Source organism: Pomacea canaliculata, linkage group LG7, assembly GCF_003073045.1.
Source record: "Pomacea canaliculata isolate SZHN2017 linkage group LG7, ASM307304v1, whole genome shotgun sequence".
NCBI lineage: Eukaryota > Metazoa > Mollusca > Gastropoda > Architaenioglossa > Ampullariidae > Pomacea > Pomacea canaliculata.
Genome location: NC_037596.1, coordinates 27,575,697 through 27,596,822, shown reverse-complemented (window position 1 = coordinate 27,596,822; position 21,126 = coordinate 27,575,697). Strand labels below are relative to the sequence as shown.

The following is a 21,126-nucleotide window of genomic DNA, read 5'->3' as shown; positions in this document are numbered from 1 at the left end:
GTAGTGTGTCCCTACTTCTCATCATCCCTGTTTCCCAGCTTAGACAAATAAAATTTTCCGATGCTAATACTTCACTTCCCTATGGTGCTCATACCAATACAGACGTCACTTGAAGAGCTGAAACTTGTATTCTTGATTGACACAAAGTCTTATAGTCTAAGGCGTTTGTTTTATAAAATGTGTTTGCACTAGAGATGAACATGAATGCATTCAATTAAAGTCGTCTTAAGGAAATGTCTATGATGCTATTGTGTAACCGTCTGTAACTGCCAGATGAAAGGAAAAGATTTTCTTTCAATTTTTTGGAGTTTATATTGTAAGATTTAATGACAATCTCAGTTAAAAGAAAACTTTCATTTGTAAAGCTTTTAAATTTATTTTATTATATTATTAAAGTGACTATATTTCAATACAAATTCACAACAGTGTTACCAATAAAGTCCATTTGTCTACAATCTCAACAGTATGTTTCACACCTCAGAATGTCAAAAGAAGTAATCTCTACATGAGACTAAACAACTCTGGCAGACCTCGACACATTTCACAAAGCAGGATGCATGAAGACAAATGTTATTTCAGGTCAAAACGGTTGTAGTTGTTGTCGTGATCCTCATGCCAGCAACAATCTACTTGAAAATGTAGTATGTTGTATTCTTTATTCACTCTGCAGACTTTACCTGTTTCAACATTTGTACGTTAAAAAAATGTCAGGCTCTGCTAACAAACTTTAAAAAAAACAGATTGACAAAAACATCTTTACATGAGAGATTATTTATACGTAAAAGTACGCAATTTATTTATCACTTCGTTTGTTAGAAGAGGTCGTGACTGTATGCAAATAATTTTATTGTAATTAAATATATATAGATATGACGTCATTGATAATATTCATCTTTCCTATGATTTAACTGAACAAATCTTACTCTTGAATCAGGCTCTGTATCTCCAAATCCTGGACTCAAAAGATCATCATCCACTCCAAACCCAGATCCATTTGGCATATCAGTGACATTCATATAGCCAATTCCTAAAAAGAAAACAGAAATGGGATTAAAAGATTGAAAGATTATTCTGCAAAACAGTAAAATATAAACAGAAAAAGTTTATACATTTCTGCATCTCTGTCAGATTCTGCTTACCCGTGATAAGGTTGCACGAAGCAATGCCATCCATGTAATTCCCTACATAAATATGAAATTCGTGACACCTGCACGATACGTGAAGTGGCTCACGTTGTTGGATCTTGATAATGTCAAGTACACTGCTGAAAACTTCGTTTCTCATTTCTGCGGCTAAACGAAAGGCAGAGTTGTCGTTAACGTAGCACTTGGTTTGAAAGCACTCGCCAACGAATTTCTCACTTTGATCATTGTCGCCCGTAACAAACCATCGTATGTTATACATGCACTCACCGCAACTTAGGTGTTCAGTAGTTTCTTCATTAACGTACATCTGTCCAGATGAGCACTGCTGAATACTTAGAGCTGGAAAATGATCAAAGAATCACACTTATCTTTTTGTTTAAAGTCTGTATACATATTTATCTTAAATTCCAATTGGAATGTGTGTACTAACGTTACGTCTATAGCACTTGTAACAGTGTTTTAAAACATTGGTATACTTGTTAATATCTGAAACCAAAGCAAGAAACACAAATTAGTGTTCTGAAAGTTTTCTTATCATTTGATATCAAAACCTGATCAAATATCATCTTAGCATTTCTTGTAAGAACAAATAAGTACAAACTCATACAATTAGATTAAAATGTATTAATTATTATAATATGATAGTCATGATTATAACATAAAAACTCAGTTACCCGAACAAAGAGAAAGTAGAAGAACACAATACACTGTCCATACTCTGATTGTCATCTTTCTTCTGTCGCTTTTCTGTTTGAATTTTCACAGATAAGAAGAGACTAGAGAAGTGGTTTTCGATGCTCTGAGAAAGGTCGAAACTTGGAGTGTAGTCCGTGTACAGTTCACAATGTGAGACACTTTCTTTTCAGATAGCCATGAAATATACTGAATACCTTCCTCCTTGTGTAAAACTCTGGCGAAATAATACCCGGCTGTCAGTAGAAAGTTAAACACTTGCGCAATTAACGTAGTGCGTGTTAATTTGTTAAATAAGTTTTTACTATCGCAGTCTAATTACACAAATGCACATCCATACTAACGTATACAAAACCGTAGACAACTGTACAATAAGTTTATGTTGATCACATGCAATGACCTGCACTGCTCACTGTACTACTAGACGAGAATACAGGAAATAATTTGACAGATGGTGTGTCGGCCGCTTTATTAGAAAATTAACTTAGTGTTATTAAATACTTAAAATGTCAAAAAATTAAACTGTCGCATGCTGACATTTGTACATTTGTGAAGTTTTATAGTCAAAGGCTTTATTTTATTTGCAAACATATTGCAAACACCAAGCTATCTCTCTCTCTCGTACCACCGTACTTAATAAGCTCATTTAAGTGATTGTGAGATTTGCAGTTCTGCGCAACGTGTCTCTACTTGTCATCATGCCTGTTTCCCATCTTAGACAGATAAAAGGTTCCGATGTCAACACTTCACTTCCCTATGTTGCTGATACCAATATGGACGTCGCTTGAAGGGCTGAAACTTGTATTCCTGATTGCAAAAATTTTTACAATCTAATGGGTTTGTTTTATAAAATGTGTTTGCATAAGAGATGTCCAGGAATGCTTTCAATTAAAATTGTCTTAAAGGGATTCTAAAGGCAAAATAAAACTGCTTAGAATCTCGTAAAGAGTAGGATAAATTTGAATCTCGTCTATTTATATGTGTGTTCATGTGGAAAACGTTGAAGGTTTTTAGTAGAATGTTGTGTTTAATAAGAGAAATTACACGGGACTCTTTTTTTTTTCGGAAGGACACAAGGGTCGATTTCACACGATTTTTTCGATTTTTATAAACATCGGCAACCGAAATAGTGCTAATAAGTGGTAATGAAGGGAGAAAAGCATCTTTCATTTCTCCTGTATCGCTCTCGTGGTCTGTCATTGTAACTAAATATATTTTTGAAACGTTTGACCGTCATCACAGCCTTATCACAAGCCTTGAGTATCCCTTTATGGAAATGTCTATGATGCTATTGTGTGATAATGTTAATTTTCTTTATTGCTGACCGTATTTAACTGGCAGATGAAAAGACAAGATTTTCTTTCATTTTTTGGAGTTTATATTGTAAGATTTAATGACAATCTCAGTTAAAAGAAAAATGTTTCATTTGTAAAGCTTTTAATATTTTGCAGTTGAAATTCCGATTTATTTGAAATCCTTGTACATATATATATTATATAAAACAGAGGTATTGTATGGGTATATATATATATCAACACAATGCTACACAAGGGAATTAACATATTTTGACATTGCACAATAATTACTAGGCATGTAAGAGTTTTCTTTTTATTGTAATTTACGTCTTCATTAAGCACACATGATAAATTGTGTAAATATAATTATTTAGGCGATTTTAACAGGTAATTTCCCGTTTGCTTTATTTTGATAAATAAACTAGCAAGCTTACACTTTTTTCATTTTCCAAAAATAGTTATGTAAATAAGGCGATAGAATATTTCAATCCAGTGGTTTTGAGATCATCAATGTACGGCACAGAGGTAGAGCTCACAAGAGATACAAAACTTTCACGCAAGATTTGAGTTAATAATTGAGTACAGTACTAACATCGTTAGAATTAGATGTAATAAACACAATGTGTGCAGGAGGATTCCCAATTTTTGATGTATAGCATGTGCAGTTGATGCCGAAACCTTCAAGAACCATTTCTGGACAGTTGTGCTTGGGTCCCTCTGGCTGCTCTGCGCAAATTATATACATTTTGAAGATATAAAATCTATTGTTTGATATTCATATCTATTAGAAACACTCGGCTTCAAGAATTCGTGTTTTAATGTTTTAAAAGTATTTAGTTACCAATGCGAAGTGTCTTTGAGAAACGATCCGCTGGGTGGGAGGGCACTGTGACACTGTAGGTATAATCACCATCATCCACAGGCATGTCGACCTCCAGCGTACAGTTTCTTGTATTGTACGAGGATGACCCACGCTGGTCAGATGTCGTTGGGCCTTGTAAATGGTGTAGTTCACGTTCTCCGCTCTGCATAGGATTTTAATTTAAAGAAACACTTTAACTACTATATTATTCGTAATCATCTTAAAAAGTAACGATTAAATTACTCCACGCGCTGTTTAGACGACATACTTCTGAGCACATGTACTCGGTCTCTTTCAACGCATTTATAACTACTTTTAATAAACATATTATTTTTTACAAAGACACAAAATTATTAAAACGCAGAAACAGTTGAAACCAGTAAATCATTGGAAAAGATGCAACGCAGAATAAAATTAATTTCTATACAGATTTCTCAGTATTACTTATATATATATATGTTAAGGATATTTTTTTTTTCATTTCGATGTTTAACTTCGGTTTAAAGAACTAGAGAGACCATACTTTGTTCTTACATGTACAAAATAAAGTTTGGTTAAAAAGAAACACATTTGAGAAAATATACAATCTTTAAATATTCACACCTTGTAGTTCAAACTCCATTTGCACATAGGAGTAGTTTGACCATCCAGCCATTGAACTGTACACACTCCGGACACTTTCCATCCTGACAGCTGTACACTGCAGCTCCCCTGGACAATGCTGATAGGCACTGAGCTCACAATGTAATAAAAGAATTAAAACATGCGTAAGAAGCCTTTAAACACACTCAAATTTCATTGCCTTTGGAAAACCGCGGTATGGCATCTCGTTTATTGTGAATTGTTATATTACCAAAAACAACCTCACTGTAAACCTGTACAGTCTGAAGGAAAAAAGTGCCTGTGACGCTATCTAAAAACCTTTTCAAAGGCTTCTTTAGTGCTTCATGAAATATAGAGGCAATCCCCATGATTAAACTTTAAGTCATCTGACCACTACAATGATTTTAGGTTTATTTTGCACACACTCAGGATACTCATACAGTCAATGCAATAGGAGGGAAAGATAATTCTGCAAATCAGTAAAATTTAAAAAGAAATGATTTTATACATTTCTGCATCTCTCTCAGATTCCGCGTACCTGTGATAAGCTTGCACGAATCACTGGCTTTGGAGTAATAACTTCCATAAAAATTATTTGTGTACAAGCGGTAACACCAGCACGATACATGAAGTGGATCCAGTCGTTGGATGTTAATAATGTCAAGCTTACTGCTGTAAAGTTTGTTGCTCGTATCTGCTGCTAAACGAAAGGCAGAGTTGTCTTCAACGTTGCACGTGATTTCAGTGCACTCGCCAACGTATTTATCACGTTGATCGTTGTTGCCCCTAACAAACCATTGTATCTTATCGCTGCACTGACCGCAACTGAGGTGTACAGTGCTTTGTTCATAAACGTACTGTTTTCCAGATGAACACTGCTGAATACTGAGAGCTGTAAAATGACCAAATAATCACACTTTTCTTTGTTAAAGTCGGTGTACATAGTCATCTTAAATTCCAATTGGATCGTGTGTACTAACTCTTAGTCTACAGCGCTTGCACCAGTGTTTTAAAATATTGGTATACTTTAATATCTGAAACCAAAGCAAGACATACAAATTAGTTTTCTAAAAGTTTCCTTATAATTTGTAAGAACAAATAAGTACTAAGTTCATACGATTAAATTAAAATGTATTTGTTTTAAACTATTATAATATTATACGCATGATAATAACATAAAATACTCAGTTACCCGAACAACCAGAAAGTAGAAGAACACAGTACACTGTCCACACTATGAGTGTCATCTTTCTTCTTTACTTTTCTGTCACACAATGTAGATTTTCACACATAAGAAGGGACTAGAGAACTGGTTTTCGATGCTATGACAAAGGTCAAAACCTGGAATGTAGTCCGTGTACAGTTCACAATGTAAGACCTCGTTATCTTCCGATAGCCAGCAAAATATACTGAATACCTTCCTCCTTGTTTGAAAGTCTGGCGAAATAATACCGGGCTGTCAGTAAAAAGTTAAACACTTGCACTTGCACAATTAACGTAGTGCGTATTAATTTCTTAAATACGTTTTTACCATTGCAGTCTAATTACAAAAATGTACATACATACAAACGTATACAAAGCCGTAGACACCAGTACAATAAGTCTATGTTGATCACATGCAATGAACTGCGTTGTTCAGTTGTTTGTTTTTAATACGCAGTTGCTTACTACTAGACGAGAATACAGGAAATAATTTGACAGATGGTGTGTCGGCCGCTTTATTAGAAAATTAACTTAGTTTTATTAAATGCTTAAAATGTCAAATGATTAAACTGACATTTGTACATGTGTGAAGTTTCATTGTCAAAGGCTTTATTTTATTTGCAAGCCTATCCTTTGTGGGTGCGACCATACTCAAGCTCTCTCTCTCTCTGGTACCACCGTACTTAATAAGCTTATTTAAGTGATTGTGAGATTTGTAGTTCTGGACAGTGTGTCCATACTTCTCATCATCCCTGGTTCTCAACTTAGACAGATAAAAGGTTCCGGTGTTAATATTAATTTCACTTTCCTATGTGGCTGATACCAATACGGACGTCGCTTGAAGGGCTGAAACTTGTATTCTTGATTGACACAAACTTCTACAATCGAAGGGGTTTGTTTTATAAAATGTGCTCGCACTATGATGCTATTGTGTGATAATGTTCATTTGCTTTATTGATGACCGTATTTATTAACTGCCAGATGAAAGGAAAAGATTTTTTTTCTTTTTTTTTTGGAGTTTATATTGTAAGATTTAATGACAATCACAGTTAAAAGAAAACTCTTTCATTTGTAAACCTTTTAATATTTTGCATTTAAAATTCCGATTTATTTGAAATCCATGTATATCTATAAAGAGATATTTTATGGGTATATATATATATCAAAACAATATTTCACGCTGGGTTTAATGGAAAAATATGTTTCGTATATATTTTTAGTTTTTCCCTTTTAATTCTTAACTTAATGAAATAAATGACAGCTGAGGCATCTCTTGGTATCTAGGACTTGCTCTGAAATCTTGAAGGTGTTGACATTGTTGCTGCCTAGTCATTCCACCAGTGTGTAGGTGTGACAGGCAAGTGAACAAACAGTGTGTCATCTACTTGTGTCTGACTTCACCTGTACATGTCGTCTGCTGTGAGTTCAACTGCTTACTTGAAGGAAACATTTTAACTTCTTTTAGCATCTCTTCTATTTCCCACTTATTATTAGCTAAAGAGTAAGTCATACGCACACACAAATCATAGACGGCGACATATTTAGACAGGTAACACCACGCCGCGAGCAAAGCAAAAATACCTGAGTTGTTCAGCTTCCTGGCTGCTTTGAATACACATGAGGCCACACGTGACACCCAGCATCAGAGGGGAGAAGATCTATGTGGGCAGCATAGTAAGTTACATGTGTTTGAAACGAGTGTAAATTTTCTTACATTCATTCTTTCTAAGAAAAAATATGTACATTTAAAAACAATGTCATATTTCACTGTAAGATATACATCTGTAGTTAGCATGCACTATTTTCAAGCACTTTGCTTGCAGAGCGATTAATCAAGGGAGAAAACCGCGTTTGACAATCTACCAGAAATGCTAAGCGTGTAAGAGTTCTTCCTCTTTTTATTACTTACATAGTATTAAACAGAAAAAAAAAACTTGTGTGCATATAATTATAGAAATTGATAACACCAGATAAAATCCATATTGCATTTTTTCTGTCGTTCTGTGATGTCAATGACTAAGATGTGTATGTAGTCCCGCCCGTGTGTGTGTATCTGCGCACGCGCGTGTGACTGAGAGAGATATTTTACCATAAATTAACAGCAAGTCCTACTAAATTTACTCAAACAAACACTCACACTAACGCATACTTACATCATTTATTCACGTATCATTTATATATACACGGACTCACAATTACCATAAGAAAACAATATAATTTTAATGAAACAGTTATATATCTATATATATAAAGTTCAAACTAGCAGTAACCGTATATTTAACAGTAAATAAATAAAAAATAAAGAAGAAAATATTAAAGAAGATTGAAACCACACACACACACACAATTAGAGACAAACAAAAGCTGATGATTTTAAAATGAACTTTTTCAATGCATATGGTACATTTATTTACTTTTCTTTGTTAGTTTGCTTCCATTTTAACAAACACTGTGAAGAAAGCAAATAATTTGCTTATCATTGGCTGTTAACAAGCTATACGATGTTTTTCCTTGTCACAATTTCGGTAGAAATAATCCAAACTAAGCGATGATAGCGCGAATCAATGTAGTTGCTACTAAAGGTTAAGGTGGCTGTAGTAAGTGTCGTCCTGTTGATGTTCTGAACAGTTCACATGGAAATGTAGGGCATTATATTCGTCATTTGCAATCTCTGCTGCAGTAGTTTTCTATTTGAACACATGTGACATATAAAGAAAACAGAAGTTAAAATTAAATTGTAGAGTTTAAAAATTTTGGTTTTGATACAAAAAAACATACACGATATCGACAAATTACTGATATTGTAAGTGAAATATTTTGTCGGCAAAAAAAGAAATGAAATTACTTAGTTCTAAGAAGATTGTGATTGTACTTTCATTAGAATTTTTTCTTTATTATTAAATCTTTATCATTACTAGTCTCTTGGATTATAAATATCTGACAGACTGAACAGAAACATAACTTACGGTTGTATCAGGTTCAGTCGACCCAGAGGTCGTCCAGAGATCGTCATGATAAACGTCCACACAAGAATGAGCTGACATTTCAGGGACATTCGAATAGGTAACCTCTGGAATTCATAATGAATAGAAAAGAAAAAGCAATAGACAAACACACGATTTTTCTTCAACTCACCAAATGTTTTTTGTGCCACCATGTTTCCTCCTCTTGAAATATTATTTTCCCGTGGCACAAGAGGTCTGTCTACGTTCTCTCCCTTTGTCTAAATTTATCATCCTCTTTGATATGTTTAATATAGTTCAAAGTCTTCACCGTTTAAATTTAAACTTGGATTTTTTTATTTTTTCCTTTCTTTTAATACGCTTCGTAAACTTGTTTAGGAGGTAAGGCTTTCAAGGTTTTGAGGAAAGGAAACATTACACTGCTACAAACAAAAGTTCTTTAATGACCTTTAATGACCTTTTTTACTACTGGACACTACAACAACTCTATTAAGACTAAAGCATTTTTAATAAAAGATTTTTTATTTCCACAATGCTGCCTTTTAAATAGGTGTCATTGTTTTACCTAGTAAATCCTGGAATTGGTTTACCTGTTCTGATTGGCTTTAGGTTTCTTTTTGGTTTTAGAGGTTTTCTTGTTTCGTCCGTCTTGTGAGGTTGTGACCTAGCCTCATCACACCCAATATGCTCTGTTCTAGATAGTCGAGTCTCGATTGTTTCACAAATTGCGATATTCTCATTATCGCCGTGGTTTCTTATCCTTGTACCAACGATCGTGTACAGGTCACCCGATGGCGCGGTGTAGTGTACAACAGGAGTTGTTGTCTTACGCTTGCTGAAGACTGTATGAAAACTCAAAACACAGTGCGACTCCGACAAACTCTACCCGAGCATTATCAATAGATACTGAATATACATTTATTTCCTGAATCTTTTTATGATTCTGCGTAATTTTGTCGTTTTTGTGTCATTATTTTAAAAATTCCTTTACTATTTCAAAGCCACTGCGACAACATTCTAACAAAAGGGAATTTGTATACAGTGGAACCTCGGTTAACGAACTTAATCCGTTCTGGAAAGCTGTTGGTTATCCAAAATGTTCGTTATCCGAAACAATTTTTTTCCATAAGAAATAAAGGAAATAGATTTAATTGGTTCCCAGCCCCTGTTGACTCGCTAATATTTAAAAGTTACAGGCTATATAGTATTTGTTTTAATGAGAACAGTTATAATGCAATATAAATGGAGTTAAATAAACATAAAAACATTAACGAAAGCATTAAACATCAGAAACTTGTCGTTTTGACGGCGTGGTTGGAAGCAGGTGTGGGGAGGAAGGTGGAATTACTGCTTGGATTCCCTCCATGAGCACACGTGACATTATACAATCGGCGGTGACTTCCCTTTTCTGTAGCTTTGAGGTTAAAGGACAAAACTTGTCCAGTGTCTGTTCCTTCTGACTTTTTTGTAAAACTCTTCGGTAATACGACATCACATATCCGACAGACGCATGCCACCTTCATACTTTGAAATCATTTTCTTTTTCAATTCATTTGTTGGCCGCTTCCTTGTCATTACCTCATTACTATTAAGTGATCTTAATCTTCTTTGGAACCATGATTGAGGATTATCTTATTAAAATAAAACACATAAATCACTAAATAAGAAGGATGCTCTTAGATAAGGCACGACTGATCGTAACTGTGTCTCGAGCGCAAATGATGACATGCTTTTAGTTTTTTGTTCGTTATCCAAAATATTCGCTATCCGAGGCGTTCGCTAACCGAGGTTCCACTGTATATGTATATTTAAATACTTTCACGACATAAGCAGGACAAATGAACTTATCTCGTATCAGAATATTATTTAGCCCTGATATGAGAAACAATAACTTGTTAAACTCAAATTCTAAACAACACATTCTACCATACTCACTGTGCGGGTCACAGGAACTATGTTACTAAGCCAACGGACGTCCTAACTGAGGATTACAAGTGAGACTAGTAAACTCTATGATACTATAGCTGTGGCCTGAGCAATGAAAATGGAGGCAACTTCAGCTTATTGTGAAAAAGCTAAGTGTAACACCCAGATCGCTTTCTATTTTGTCGGGAGGGACAGAACTCAATTGATTTTAATCATGTATACGCACAAAAGGAAAACATGCTAACCTCGCCTCTGCTTGATGATGCAGACGAAGATAACAGCTCCAATGACGACAACAACGGCAGCAGAAATCCCGCTTATTATCAATATATCATCAAACTGTTTTTTTCCTGCACAGATTCCATAGCCAGCATGCCCGTCTAATAAAAAGTAAACAATGTTTTTGTTTTATATTCTTTTTAATGTAATTATGAGTTTGTTAATTACTGTGCTAAACGATAATGCTTTTGCAAACATACTTGTGATAATGTTGTAAAAAAATCCTTATTTTATTTCTGTGAAAATGTAGTTTCAATCAGTTTTGTCTTACACCAGTAAAATATTACATACCTGAAATATGTACCACGTAAATCGCCGATAAAGACACATTCTCAAACACACTGTTGCTTGCTGTGCACTCGACTATCATCTCGACTTCTTCAGTCTTTGTAAAGAAAGTACACGTGCTGGTATTCGTGCTGTCAGTCGTGTTGTCACACGTGATGTTCCAGACAAACACGGCTGAAGGGTAAACATCTATTGCAGTACATACTAACACAATCTCTGTACTTTCTTCCGATGTCCCCGTGTAGCTTCTGATGTCCATTCCCGATGGACCACTTAAAAACAGTTGTAAATCCATTTCGTAATTTTACTTTGCTAACATGGAGGATGGGGAAATCAAGGCATTTAGTTTGATTCTTTGATTTTTTTTGTTTAAAAGTAAAAAAAAATACTTAAAAAAAATGGCAGCATATTCGAAAACGTCGGACATTTTTTTTCATATGCAATAGTAAAATCTATCGCGTAGATGTATAACTGACAGAACAAAAGAAAAAGATATACATGGTGACATCGAAACTAAAATAATTGCCAAACAATGGAGCAGTAAGTAAACCCCCCCCAAAAAAAACGTTACTTACTCATTACTCTAACGGTGTATATCGTTTCCTTACTGATGACTCCCCACAAAAGCTTGCAAGTAAAATTGGCGCCACTTCTTCCTCTACCAATATTTTCCACAACCAGATACTCGTCATTTGATTCAGACCACCCAATGTGTGCAGGAGGATTCCCAATTTTTGATGTATAGCACGTGCAGTTGATACTGGACCCTTCAAGAACCATTTCTGGACAGTTGTGCTTGGGTTCCATCTGCTGCACTGCGCAAGATTTATATACATTTGAGTAATATAAAGCTTTGTTTGACATTCATATATTCATGTTGGTATTCATAGATATTATCTAATATAAACATTTGGCTGCAGAATTACGTGCTTTAATGTTTTGAAATAGATAGTTACCAATATAAAAGTGTCTTTGAGAAACGATCCGCTGGGTGGGAGGGGTACTGTGACCTGTAGGTAAAATCGCCATCATCCACAGGCATATCGCCTCTGAACGTACAGTTCTGTATTGTACGGTTGTAGACCCTACGCTGGTCAGATGTCGTTGGGCCTTGTAAATCGGTAGTCACGTGCTCCACTCTCATAGGATTTTATTTCAAAGAAACACTCTATACTACAATAGTATTCGTAATTATCTTAAAAAGTAGATTCTCCAAGCTGCTTAAACAACATACTTTTGAGCACATTACTGGCCTCCTTTAACGCATTCATATCTACTTTTATAAACATATATTTTTTACAAAGACATAAAATTATTAAAACACAGAAACATTAAAACCAGCAAGTCAATATCGAAAAGATCCAGCACAAAATAAAGACTTCTTTTTTACTGATTACACAGTATTACCATAAGTAAAGTTACTGGGGAGAGAAACTATACTGAGTTGTTACTTTGTTTCTAACATGTACAAAATAAAGTTTGGTTCAAAAACAAAGCTACATTGAGAAGATCAAAAGGCCCTAGTAAGCTCACACAACTAGATGTAGTTCAAACTCCATTGCACGTAGGCTATTAAGTACAATTCGTTCACCGGGATTTTTACCAGCCATTGAACTGTGCACACTTGGACGAACTTTTACTTTTCATCATGCAGCTGGTACATCTACCAGCTCCCATGGACAATGGCTGATAGGCACTTAGTTGAGCTCATAATGTAATCCAGAAAGAATTAAATTGACACATGCGTATGAAGCCTTCAAAACATTGTCAAATTTCATTGCTTGGATTTGCAGTAGTTGAAGAGGTCTAATTTTCTTGTGATGAAACCAAGGGTGGTAGGTGAATTAAGTTATTTAATAATAAAACATCACTGAAATCATGTACGTCTGAAGTTACAAAAATATGCTGAAGACACTATCTAAAAACGTCTCTCAAAGCCAGCCCACTGTATTTAATGACAAGTTAAAGTTAACCATAACAGCGACTATGTTACATTTGTAAACAACATGGTGCTGTACGTCAAGTGCACGACAATAATAAACAGAAAAGGTTTGTATAGCTGTTATAATGGGACTTGCTTATCAAAACCTGGTGACTAACGTGAGGGAAATTTTTGAGGTTGTTGTACAGTAATGGAAGAAGTCTTATAACAGAAGTTTCTAAACAAAGCAATTATAATCGGTGAACTTTTTCAGAGGATTCTTTAGTGTTCATTAAATAATAACCTAGGACAATCCCATGGATAGGTAATCTTTAAAAAGGATTTAAGTCTATCTGTCACTAGAATAGATTTTAGGTTATTTTGCATACTCCCTAGGAGTAGTCATAAAGACAGTCAAAATGCAATACATTAGGAGGGAAGATATTATTGCAAGATCAGTAAATTCTAACAGCTGAAAAATGTATAATTATTATTGATCACTGTCAGATCCGCGCGTACCCTGTGCGCTATAAGCTTGCACGAAGCATGGCTTCAAGCGTTACCTGTATGAGTAACTACGTGTTCGAAGTCGGTAACACTGCTGCACGACTATACGTGAAGTGTGTCACTCGTTGGATGTTAATAATGTCAAGTACACTGCTGTAAGGTTACTTCTCGTGTCTGCTGCAACTGAAAGCGAAGTTGTCTTCAACGTTGCACGTAATTTTAGATTTGCACTCGCCAAACTATTTCTTACTTCTGTTGTCGCGCCTCAACAAACCATTGTATCTTATCGCCTGCACTGCACCACACCTGAGGTGGCATGTTTGTTTTCATAAACGTCGTGGTTGTCCAGGATAGAACACTGCTGATGGTACTGACGCTGTAAACATGACAAATAATCACATGTCAACAGCAAAACACAACACGAACGAAGACCATAGGCAAAATTTACCTAACTGGCAGTCGAGCTGTCAATTTTAAATAGCTTAGCGATGTCTCTTATCTCGTTAAAGCTCCTGTGTAAAAAAATATTAAACTTAAAACACATTGATTGAACTGAGTTACGTTATAATCACAAACCAATTGTAACATGCTCTTTTAAAACATCAGTATATAACTTTTTAATGATCTGATTCAAACTTGAAAGACAATTAGTTACTAAAAAGTTCCTTTTAATTTTATAAGAAGCTCAAATATCCTAATAAGTGTTTTATTCTAAGAACATAATAATAAGTAAACCAGAGTTTATACTATAAAATTTATTTGAAAATATTATTATACTCACAATAATCATATAAATAACTCAGTTACCTGAAACCAACCAGACAGTAGAAGAATGAAGTACACTGTCACACTTTGAATGGTATCTTTTTCTATCCTTCTTCTGTCTATCAACAATTTGTATTGACACATGAGACTAGATAGACGTCTACAGGTTTCAATGGCGGCCGAACGTTGGAAGCTTCAATGTAGTATGTGTTCCAGTTGTATATTTAAGACACTTATTGTATGCTCGCGACAGACTCAGTACAATTTTCTCTAACTTGGATTTATTTCCTCCATTGAGTGAAACTCTGGCGAAGTGATATCCAGGCGGTCAGTAGGAAAGTTAAATATTCCGCAATTAGCATAGTTGCACGATGTTGTATGTTAACTGTTAAATGTGTTTTATTATTGTTGCAGCCTAATTAAAAATGTGGCATGCATACGTACTGTTATATAAGACGCCACTAGATTCCTGTTACAGTCCCTTGCTGTGATATCACACGTGCATGACGCTGTATTGTTTACCTTGTTGTTAATGTATATTGCCCGAGATAGTGCTTGGGCTGCTTTCTCAGAAATTAACAATCTTATTAATACTTAAAATGTAAAAGATTAAACTGTCTCATCCGACATTTGTAATATGTGAAGTTTTATGGTCAAAGACTAATTTTATTTGCAAGTCTATCGCTCGTAGGTGCGACCATACTCAAGCTCCCTCTCTCTCTCTCGTACCACCCTACTTAATAAGTTCATTTAAGTGATTGTGATATTTGTAGTTCTGCACAGTGAGTCCCTGCTTCTCATCATCCCTGGCTCTCAGCTTAGACAGATAAAAGGTTCCGATGTCAACACTTCACTTTCCTATGTTGCTGATACCAATACGGACTTCCCTTGAAGGGCTGAAACTTGTATTCTTGATTGACAAAAACTTGTTCAGTCCTTTTTCAATCTAAGGGGTTTGTTTTATAAAATGTGTTTGCACTAGAGATGTACATGAATGCATTCAATTGAAGTCGTCTTAAGGAAATGTCCATGATGCTATTGTGTGATAATGCTCATTTGCTTTCTTGCTGACCGTAATTAACACCACGTTTGCGAAATACTAACTATGGATTTGTTAAACTTAATTACGCTGAATAGTTTACCTTTATATTTTGTCTTTCTCTTTGTGTGTGCGCGCGCTTAAGTTAAACTACAAAACTGTTCTTAAACTTATATTTCGGTGGGATATAAGTTTAAGAACAGTTTTGCAGTTTTACATTTCATAGACGAGTTTGACCATCTCTTTCGTATACTCACTATTTGTAAGCACTGTTCCCATAAAGTGAATAATGCGCGAATGTTTCCTTTTTAATCAAGGGAATTAACCTATTTTGACAGTGCACGATAATTACTAGGCATGCAAGAGTTCTCTCTCCTTGTAATTTACACCTTCATTAAACACACATTATAAATGGTGTAAATATAATTATTAAGGTGATTTTAACATGTAAACAGTTTAAAAGTCCCGTTTGCTTTATTTTGACAAAGGAACTAGCAAGTTTACACTTTTTTATTTACCAAAAACAATTATGCAAATTAGCGATAGAATATTTCACAACAGTGGTTTTTAGTTCATCGAGGTACTACACAGAGACACAACTCTGGTAGACCTCAACAGACGTTCAGAAAGAAATGAAGAAAGATGTTATTTAAGGTGAATACGGCTGTAGTTGTTGTCGTGATCCTCATGCGTGGAACAATGCACTTGAACATGTAGGATGTTGTATTCGTCTTCGGAATCCACTCCTGCATAATCTACCTGTTTTAACATTTGTTTCTTACTTTACAAAAATTATACACCAGCGTGTGCTACACAAACTTTAATAAAGCAGATAAACAAAAAACTTTATATAATATATCATTATAGTACTAAATTGTTAGCCACTACCTTTGTTAGAAGAGGTCATGATTCTATCTAAAATACTATCTTCTTTTGAAAAATATATTATCTATCTATGACGTCAATGATAATAATCATCTTTATGCATTAATTGAAAAAATCTTACTCTTGTATCAGGTTCCGGGTCTCCATATCCTGGTCTCAAAGGACCCTCGTGTATACCAAACCCAGATCCCGTTTGCATTCCAGTGACATTCGTATAGCAATCATCTGAAGTTAAAAAGAAATTGATTAAAAAAGGAAAATCAAATGTGTAACTAGATACTCGTGAATGCTCTCAACAGTCCATTAGCTCGCTCAGTGTGTGACCTACTGGCTTTGTTTAAGTAAACAATAATATCAGGAACATGCTGGTACAAGTGAAAACTCTTCACGTTGTCTCCCTTGGAAATTACATATGCTGTGGCTTAACCTCCGAATCGGTTAATTAAAAGTCAGCTTTACGTCACCTTTTCTCACTCTCGTCAAATCTCGAAAGACCTAGATATTTTGAACATTATACATGTATTTAGAACAATGTTCTGCAAATCTTACCTTTTATGTATTTGAAAGAGCAACTTCAAGATTCTTATTTTTTTTCTAGTTTGTTCCTTTTTTTTATTCCACACACACACATGGAAACATTGTTGACTATGTGTTTTACCTCTGCTGGATGTTATTTTCGATGGCAACGATTTTCTTTCTTCACTTGCCTGTTGAGCTGCTGTACCAGCTTCAGGAGACTTACTGCTCCCCGGTCCACAAACATCGTTTTCAATTGTCTCAGGCAATGTGACATAATCATCTTCATCGTGGTTTTCTATTGTTGTAGCGGCGATGGTGTACAGATTGTCTGATGGCACAGCATAGCCTACACTCGGAGTCTGTGTCTTCCAATTTCTGATGTCTACATACAGTTTTGAAACCATTATAATTGAAGCAGTTATTATAGGAGCTAATAGAACCTAATAATATATATACAGGTTTATAACTGTTCTTTTTTCGCCATGCTTATTTCTCAGTTTTTATAGGAACTATCTGCATGCTACCCAACTTTTATAAGGAATGTGCTTTATAGAATGAGATAATGTGAATACAAAAGTATTCTTTATGATTATAAAAGAGTAATAACAAGCTTATCTATCTAACGCAGTGGTAGGAAATCCTTAATATCAGCATACATTTAATTTTTCGAATTCTAGATGACTGCTTTTGTATCTCATATTATATTGCATAAGCATTACCACAAGAAAAAAAATCAATTCAGTAAGACTCTTTAATGATGAAAAAGTAAAACAATTTTACCTGATATTTTTGCATAAAAGATGGATACAACAAATGGTCTTATAAAAGAAATTGCACGGTAAATATCAATAAAAATGATAAAACTTCGTCGACAAGAAAGGTATAAATAGGGTGTGCAATTTGTTGACTGGTGTTTTGCGACTGCAATGAATGATGCTCTATAACTTGACAGCGAGTGTGCTTGACTGCACAAAACCATTTTGTGGCGGTGAAATAATCGTGAATCAGGTTATTTAGTAACGAAGTGTTATATCTTTTCATGTACTGTTTCCTATAAACACAAATCCCAAACGTTTATGGCATCGAAGACAACCCAAGATCATGACTCTTTTTTATATACTCGAGCTGATATTTATTGCAAACGAGTTCCTATCCATAGAAAATGTGATTTGTGTTCTTCCTGATCTGATCTATAGTATAGTTCGACCATAATAAAATAAGCAGAAGATACACACATTTACAGACACAAAGTTTCATTCAATATCAACAAAAGCAATCTAGTAACCTTTGCCTTAAAATGATGATACAAAGCAAAGAACAATGGAAAGGTGTTTACGTGAAATTTGCATTCATACATAAATAAATTATATTATTGCTGTTATTGTTGTCATCATCATCATCATCATCATCATCATCATTATTGCAAATAAGAGTATTAATTGTTTATACCTATTTATATTTGTCAGCTCTTATTTTTATAATACAAGATGTATACATACTAACCTGTTCGTCGCTTGACAATACAGACAATGATAACAGCTGCAATGAGAGGCAAGATGACTGCTGCTGCAGCAATGCCGTATGATACTCCAGTCCTGTGAGTCTGTGGGCTGCCTGCAGGAAATATAAAGAAACCACGCTCTTGGAGCAAAGTTTATTAACTCTGACTTGTTGACACTTGTATGCTTTATAAACCTCTTCAAGTCGGCAAAAATGTTTCACATAATTTGAGAAGCACTTATTTGCACCTCTGGGTCTCCTTGATCATTTATAATCAGTATTTAAATTACGATGTTACCAATGTAAAATGTCTTTGAGAAGTGATTTTCTGGATGTGAAGACACTCGGATGCTGTAGGTATAATCACCCTCATCACCAGGCATCTCGGCCACAAACTTGCAGCTTCTTCTTTTGTAACGATCAAAATCGTGAGTGGTAGATGTTGTAGGGTCTTGGAAATGAGGTATGTCCTGTGTTTTATTCTGCACACAATTATTATTTAAGGAAGACAATGCTTAAAAGGAAATGTTATACGATTATGAAAGAAAATAAAATAACTTTCTCATATAAAAAACTCATTTGTTTAAAAATTTTTAACTGTTTTGAAGCAACTTATATTTGACGCAAATACTGATAAAAGAGAAAATAAATTTTGTTAACATACTTAATAAATACATACATAAATAATAGTTGCAAGTGTAAAAGAAGAAATAGAGAAAATTAGATTAATTGTAACTGTTGATCATACCTTGTAAGTTAAGCGCCAATTGCACATAAAAGTATTATTATCTCGATGATGCAGCCACTGAATTGTACACACACCATAAACCTTCGAGCCTGACAGATGCACACTGCAACTTCCTGGAACTATGCTGATTGGAACTGATGTAAAAGAATAATAATATCATAACTTAAAAGAAAGATTTTATGATGTGGATTATAAGAAACTGAAACAATCAGTTTTCAATGGTATTAAAATAACACTGCAAGTTGTGGACATTTGAACTTTGTGTAAACAAAGACGCTGAATGTAAATACTGTGTTGTGACATGTCTAATGCAAAGGTAAGAAGCTCACTGCATTTGCTACTGGAACATAGATGACTTTTTATAATGCAGTTATTATTATAAAACTTCAACGAAATTTATACAAAAATATAATGCCATGAAGCGTTGGCGGTGATTTGACAAATAATTCATATGTTTTATTGTCTATCTCCTTTATGCTAAGTTTTTGGTAGAACTGCTTTTAGCGCCGATTTAAACAAAGTATATAATAAAACAAAAAAAATGTAATTCTTTATGGACAGCAAGACAAAAGATATGACAGAGACATAAGACAAGAGCTGGACGTTTAAATGAACTTAGCTAACACATGCTTCGATGAGTCCTCACATGTCCATCATCATTAGCTCACCTTTAATTATCAGCTTGCACGATTTACTGTCTTTGTTGTTTAATTCGTCACACTTGCACGAAACGACGATTTCGTCCATTCTTGAAATGTTTAAAATAATTAGAGTACTGTGGTATGGATTAGTTGGTTTGTTGGCTTTTAAATTAAAGGGAGACTTATCTTGAACTTCACAGTTTGTTTCCGTGCAGTTGCCGACGTATTTCTTGTCTTTGTCATCACCAACATACCAAGCCATCGAATCTTTGCACTGACCGCAGGCTACTCTCACAGTTGTGTATTCAAGGACTTTTCTCTCTCCAGATGGACAGTTTTCGATTTCCAGAGCTGTAAATTGACCGATACTGATATAAAACTATAGTACCTCAGATGATTACCTAAATGTACCTTCGATAAACAAAGTCGATAAACAAACTAATGAGTTTATCTTTAAAGTTGATTAGCTCTCATCATTTTTTTCTACAGCTATGTATCTTAAGAAATAAAAACTGAAAATGTGTCTATAATTATCTTATTAATACTAACCTTGGTACACTTTGTAAACGCCCAAAGCCACAACAAGAAGAGAAACCTAAGTATACTATTAAAAACTGCTAGCCCATAATGAAAAACCTCCATATCAATTATGGTAAACACAAGCATAGGGAATATGTAAATACATCGAAGCAAGAATTTTTTGCACTGAAAAATAGCATCAACAAGAATATTTTAAGAGCTTTGGTACCTGAATAACCAACTGCAGTGAGCAGAGCAGCGCAACATAATATCCACTGTCTACACGCCATCACTGTCTTCTGTCGCTTTTATGAACACCACACGTTTTCTAGACACTTCAGAATATTCCATGGAAAGGGAAAAGAATGTTTTTAAGATTAATTTGCTATCACAATTTTGAAATGTGTCTAGAGTAGAGAACTTCAAACCTTGCAGCCACCAACCATCTGATAGTCTTCACTTCCTCGTGTAAAACCTTTGGCAGACAGCTATGTGGACGTGTGCCACCACTTACATGTATTCACACTGGCAATTTAATCAGGATTAATTAACGGTGACAGACAGGAAATATTTCCTCTTAAGGCTTTAAGTTTTCTATACAATATCTCCATTGTTTAGTGCAGACTAAAGGACATTAGAGAGTGTCATTATATTTGTTATTTAGACCAAGGTCGCTGTACAATGTTTGATGATGTTAATGTACATAATAATGGACTCGGACATTTAGAAACATATATTTGTCATTAGCAATCACTGAGACAGTAGGTTCCTGTTTGAATATAAGTGTAATATGTAGAGTATAGGAAAAAAAAACACTTTTGCTGC

General features: G+C 34.7%; 3 protein-coding genes across 3 annotated transcripts; all 3 read right to left on the bottom strand.

Annotated features, from left to right (window-relative positions):
* Window positions 1-363: 363 nt before the first annotated feature.
* On the bottom strand, window positions 364-6,060 carry LOC112568924. The gene is made up of 9 exons (XM_025246499.1): window positions 5,791-6,060; window positions 5,137-5,490; window positions 4,599-4,726; window positions 3,975-4,158; window positions 3,726-3,859; window positions 1,820-2,055; window positions 1,413-1,484; window positions 924-1,027; window positions 364-677 (listed from the first exon to the last, which is right to left on the bottom strand). Exons 1-6 carry the CDS (start codon window positions 5,843-5,845, stop codon window positions 2,008-2,010), a joined length of 903 nt encoding a protein of 300 aa, XP_025102284.1. The 5' UTR covers window positions 5,846-6,060; the 3' UTR covers window positions 364-677; window positions 924-1,027; window positions 1,413-1,484; window positions 1,820-2,007.
* Window positions 6,061-8,173: 2,113 nt separating this feature from the next.
* LOC112568925 lies at window positions 8,174-12,061 on the bottom strand. The gene is made up of 5 exons (XM_025246501.1): window positions 11,261-12,061; window positions 10,936-11,070; window positions 9,355-9,606; window positions 8,768-8,871; window positions 8,174-8,488 (listed from the first exon to the last, which is right to left on the bottom strand). The coding sequence occupies exons 1-5, from the start codon at window positions 11,550-11,552 to the stop codon at window positions 8,378-8,380; spliced, it is 894 nt and encodes a 297-aa protein (XP_025102286.1). The 5' UTR covers window positions 11,553-12,061; the 3' UTR covers window positions 8,174-8,377.
* A 3,978-nt stretch (window positions 12,062-16,039) lies between these two features.
* LOC112568919 lies at window positions 16,040-20,751 on the bottom strand. The gene is made up of 8 exons (XM_025246485.1): window positions 20,531-20,751; window positions 19,810-20,133; window positions 19,142-19,275; window positions 18,692-18,875; window positions 18,397-18,507; window positions 17,033-17,275; window positions 16,496-16,599; window positions 16,040-16,248 (listed from the first exon to the last, which is right to left on the bottom strand). The coding sequence occupies exons 1-8, from the start codon at window positions 20,589-20,591 to the stop codon at window positions 16,135-16,137; spliced, it is 1,275 nt and encodes a 424-aa protein (XP_025102270.1). The 5' UTR covers window positions 20,592-20,751; the 3' UTR covers window positions 16,040-16,134.
* Window positions 20,752-21,126: the final 375 nt, after the last annotated feature.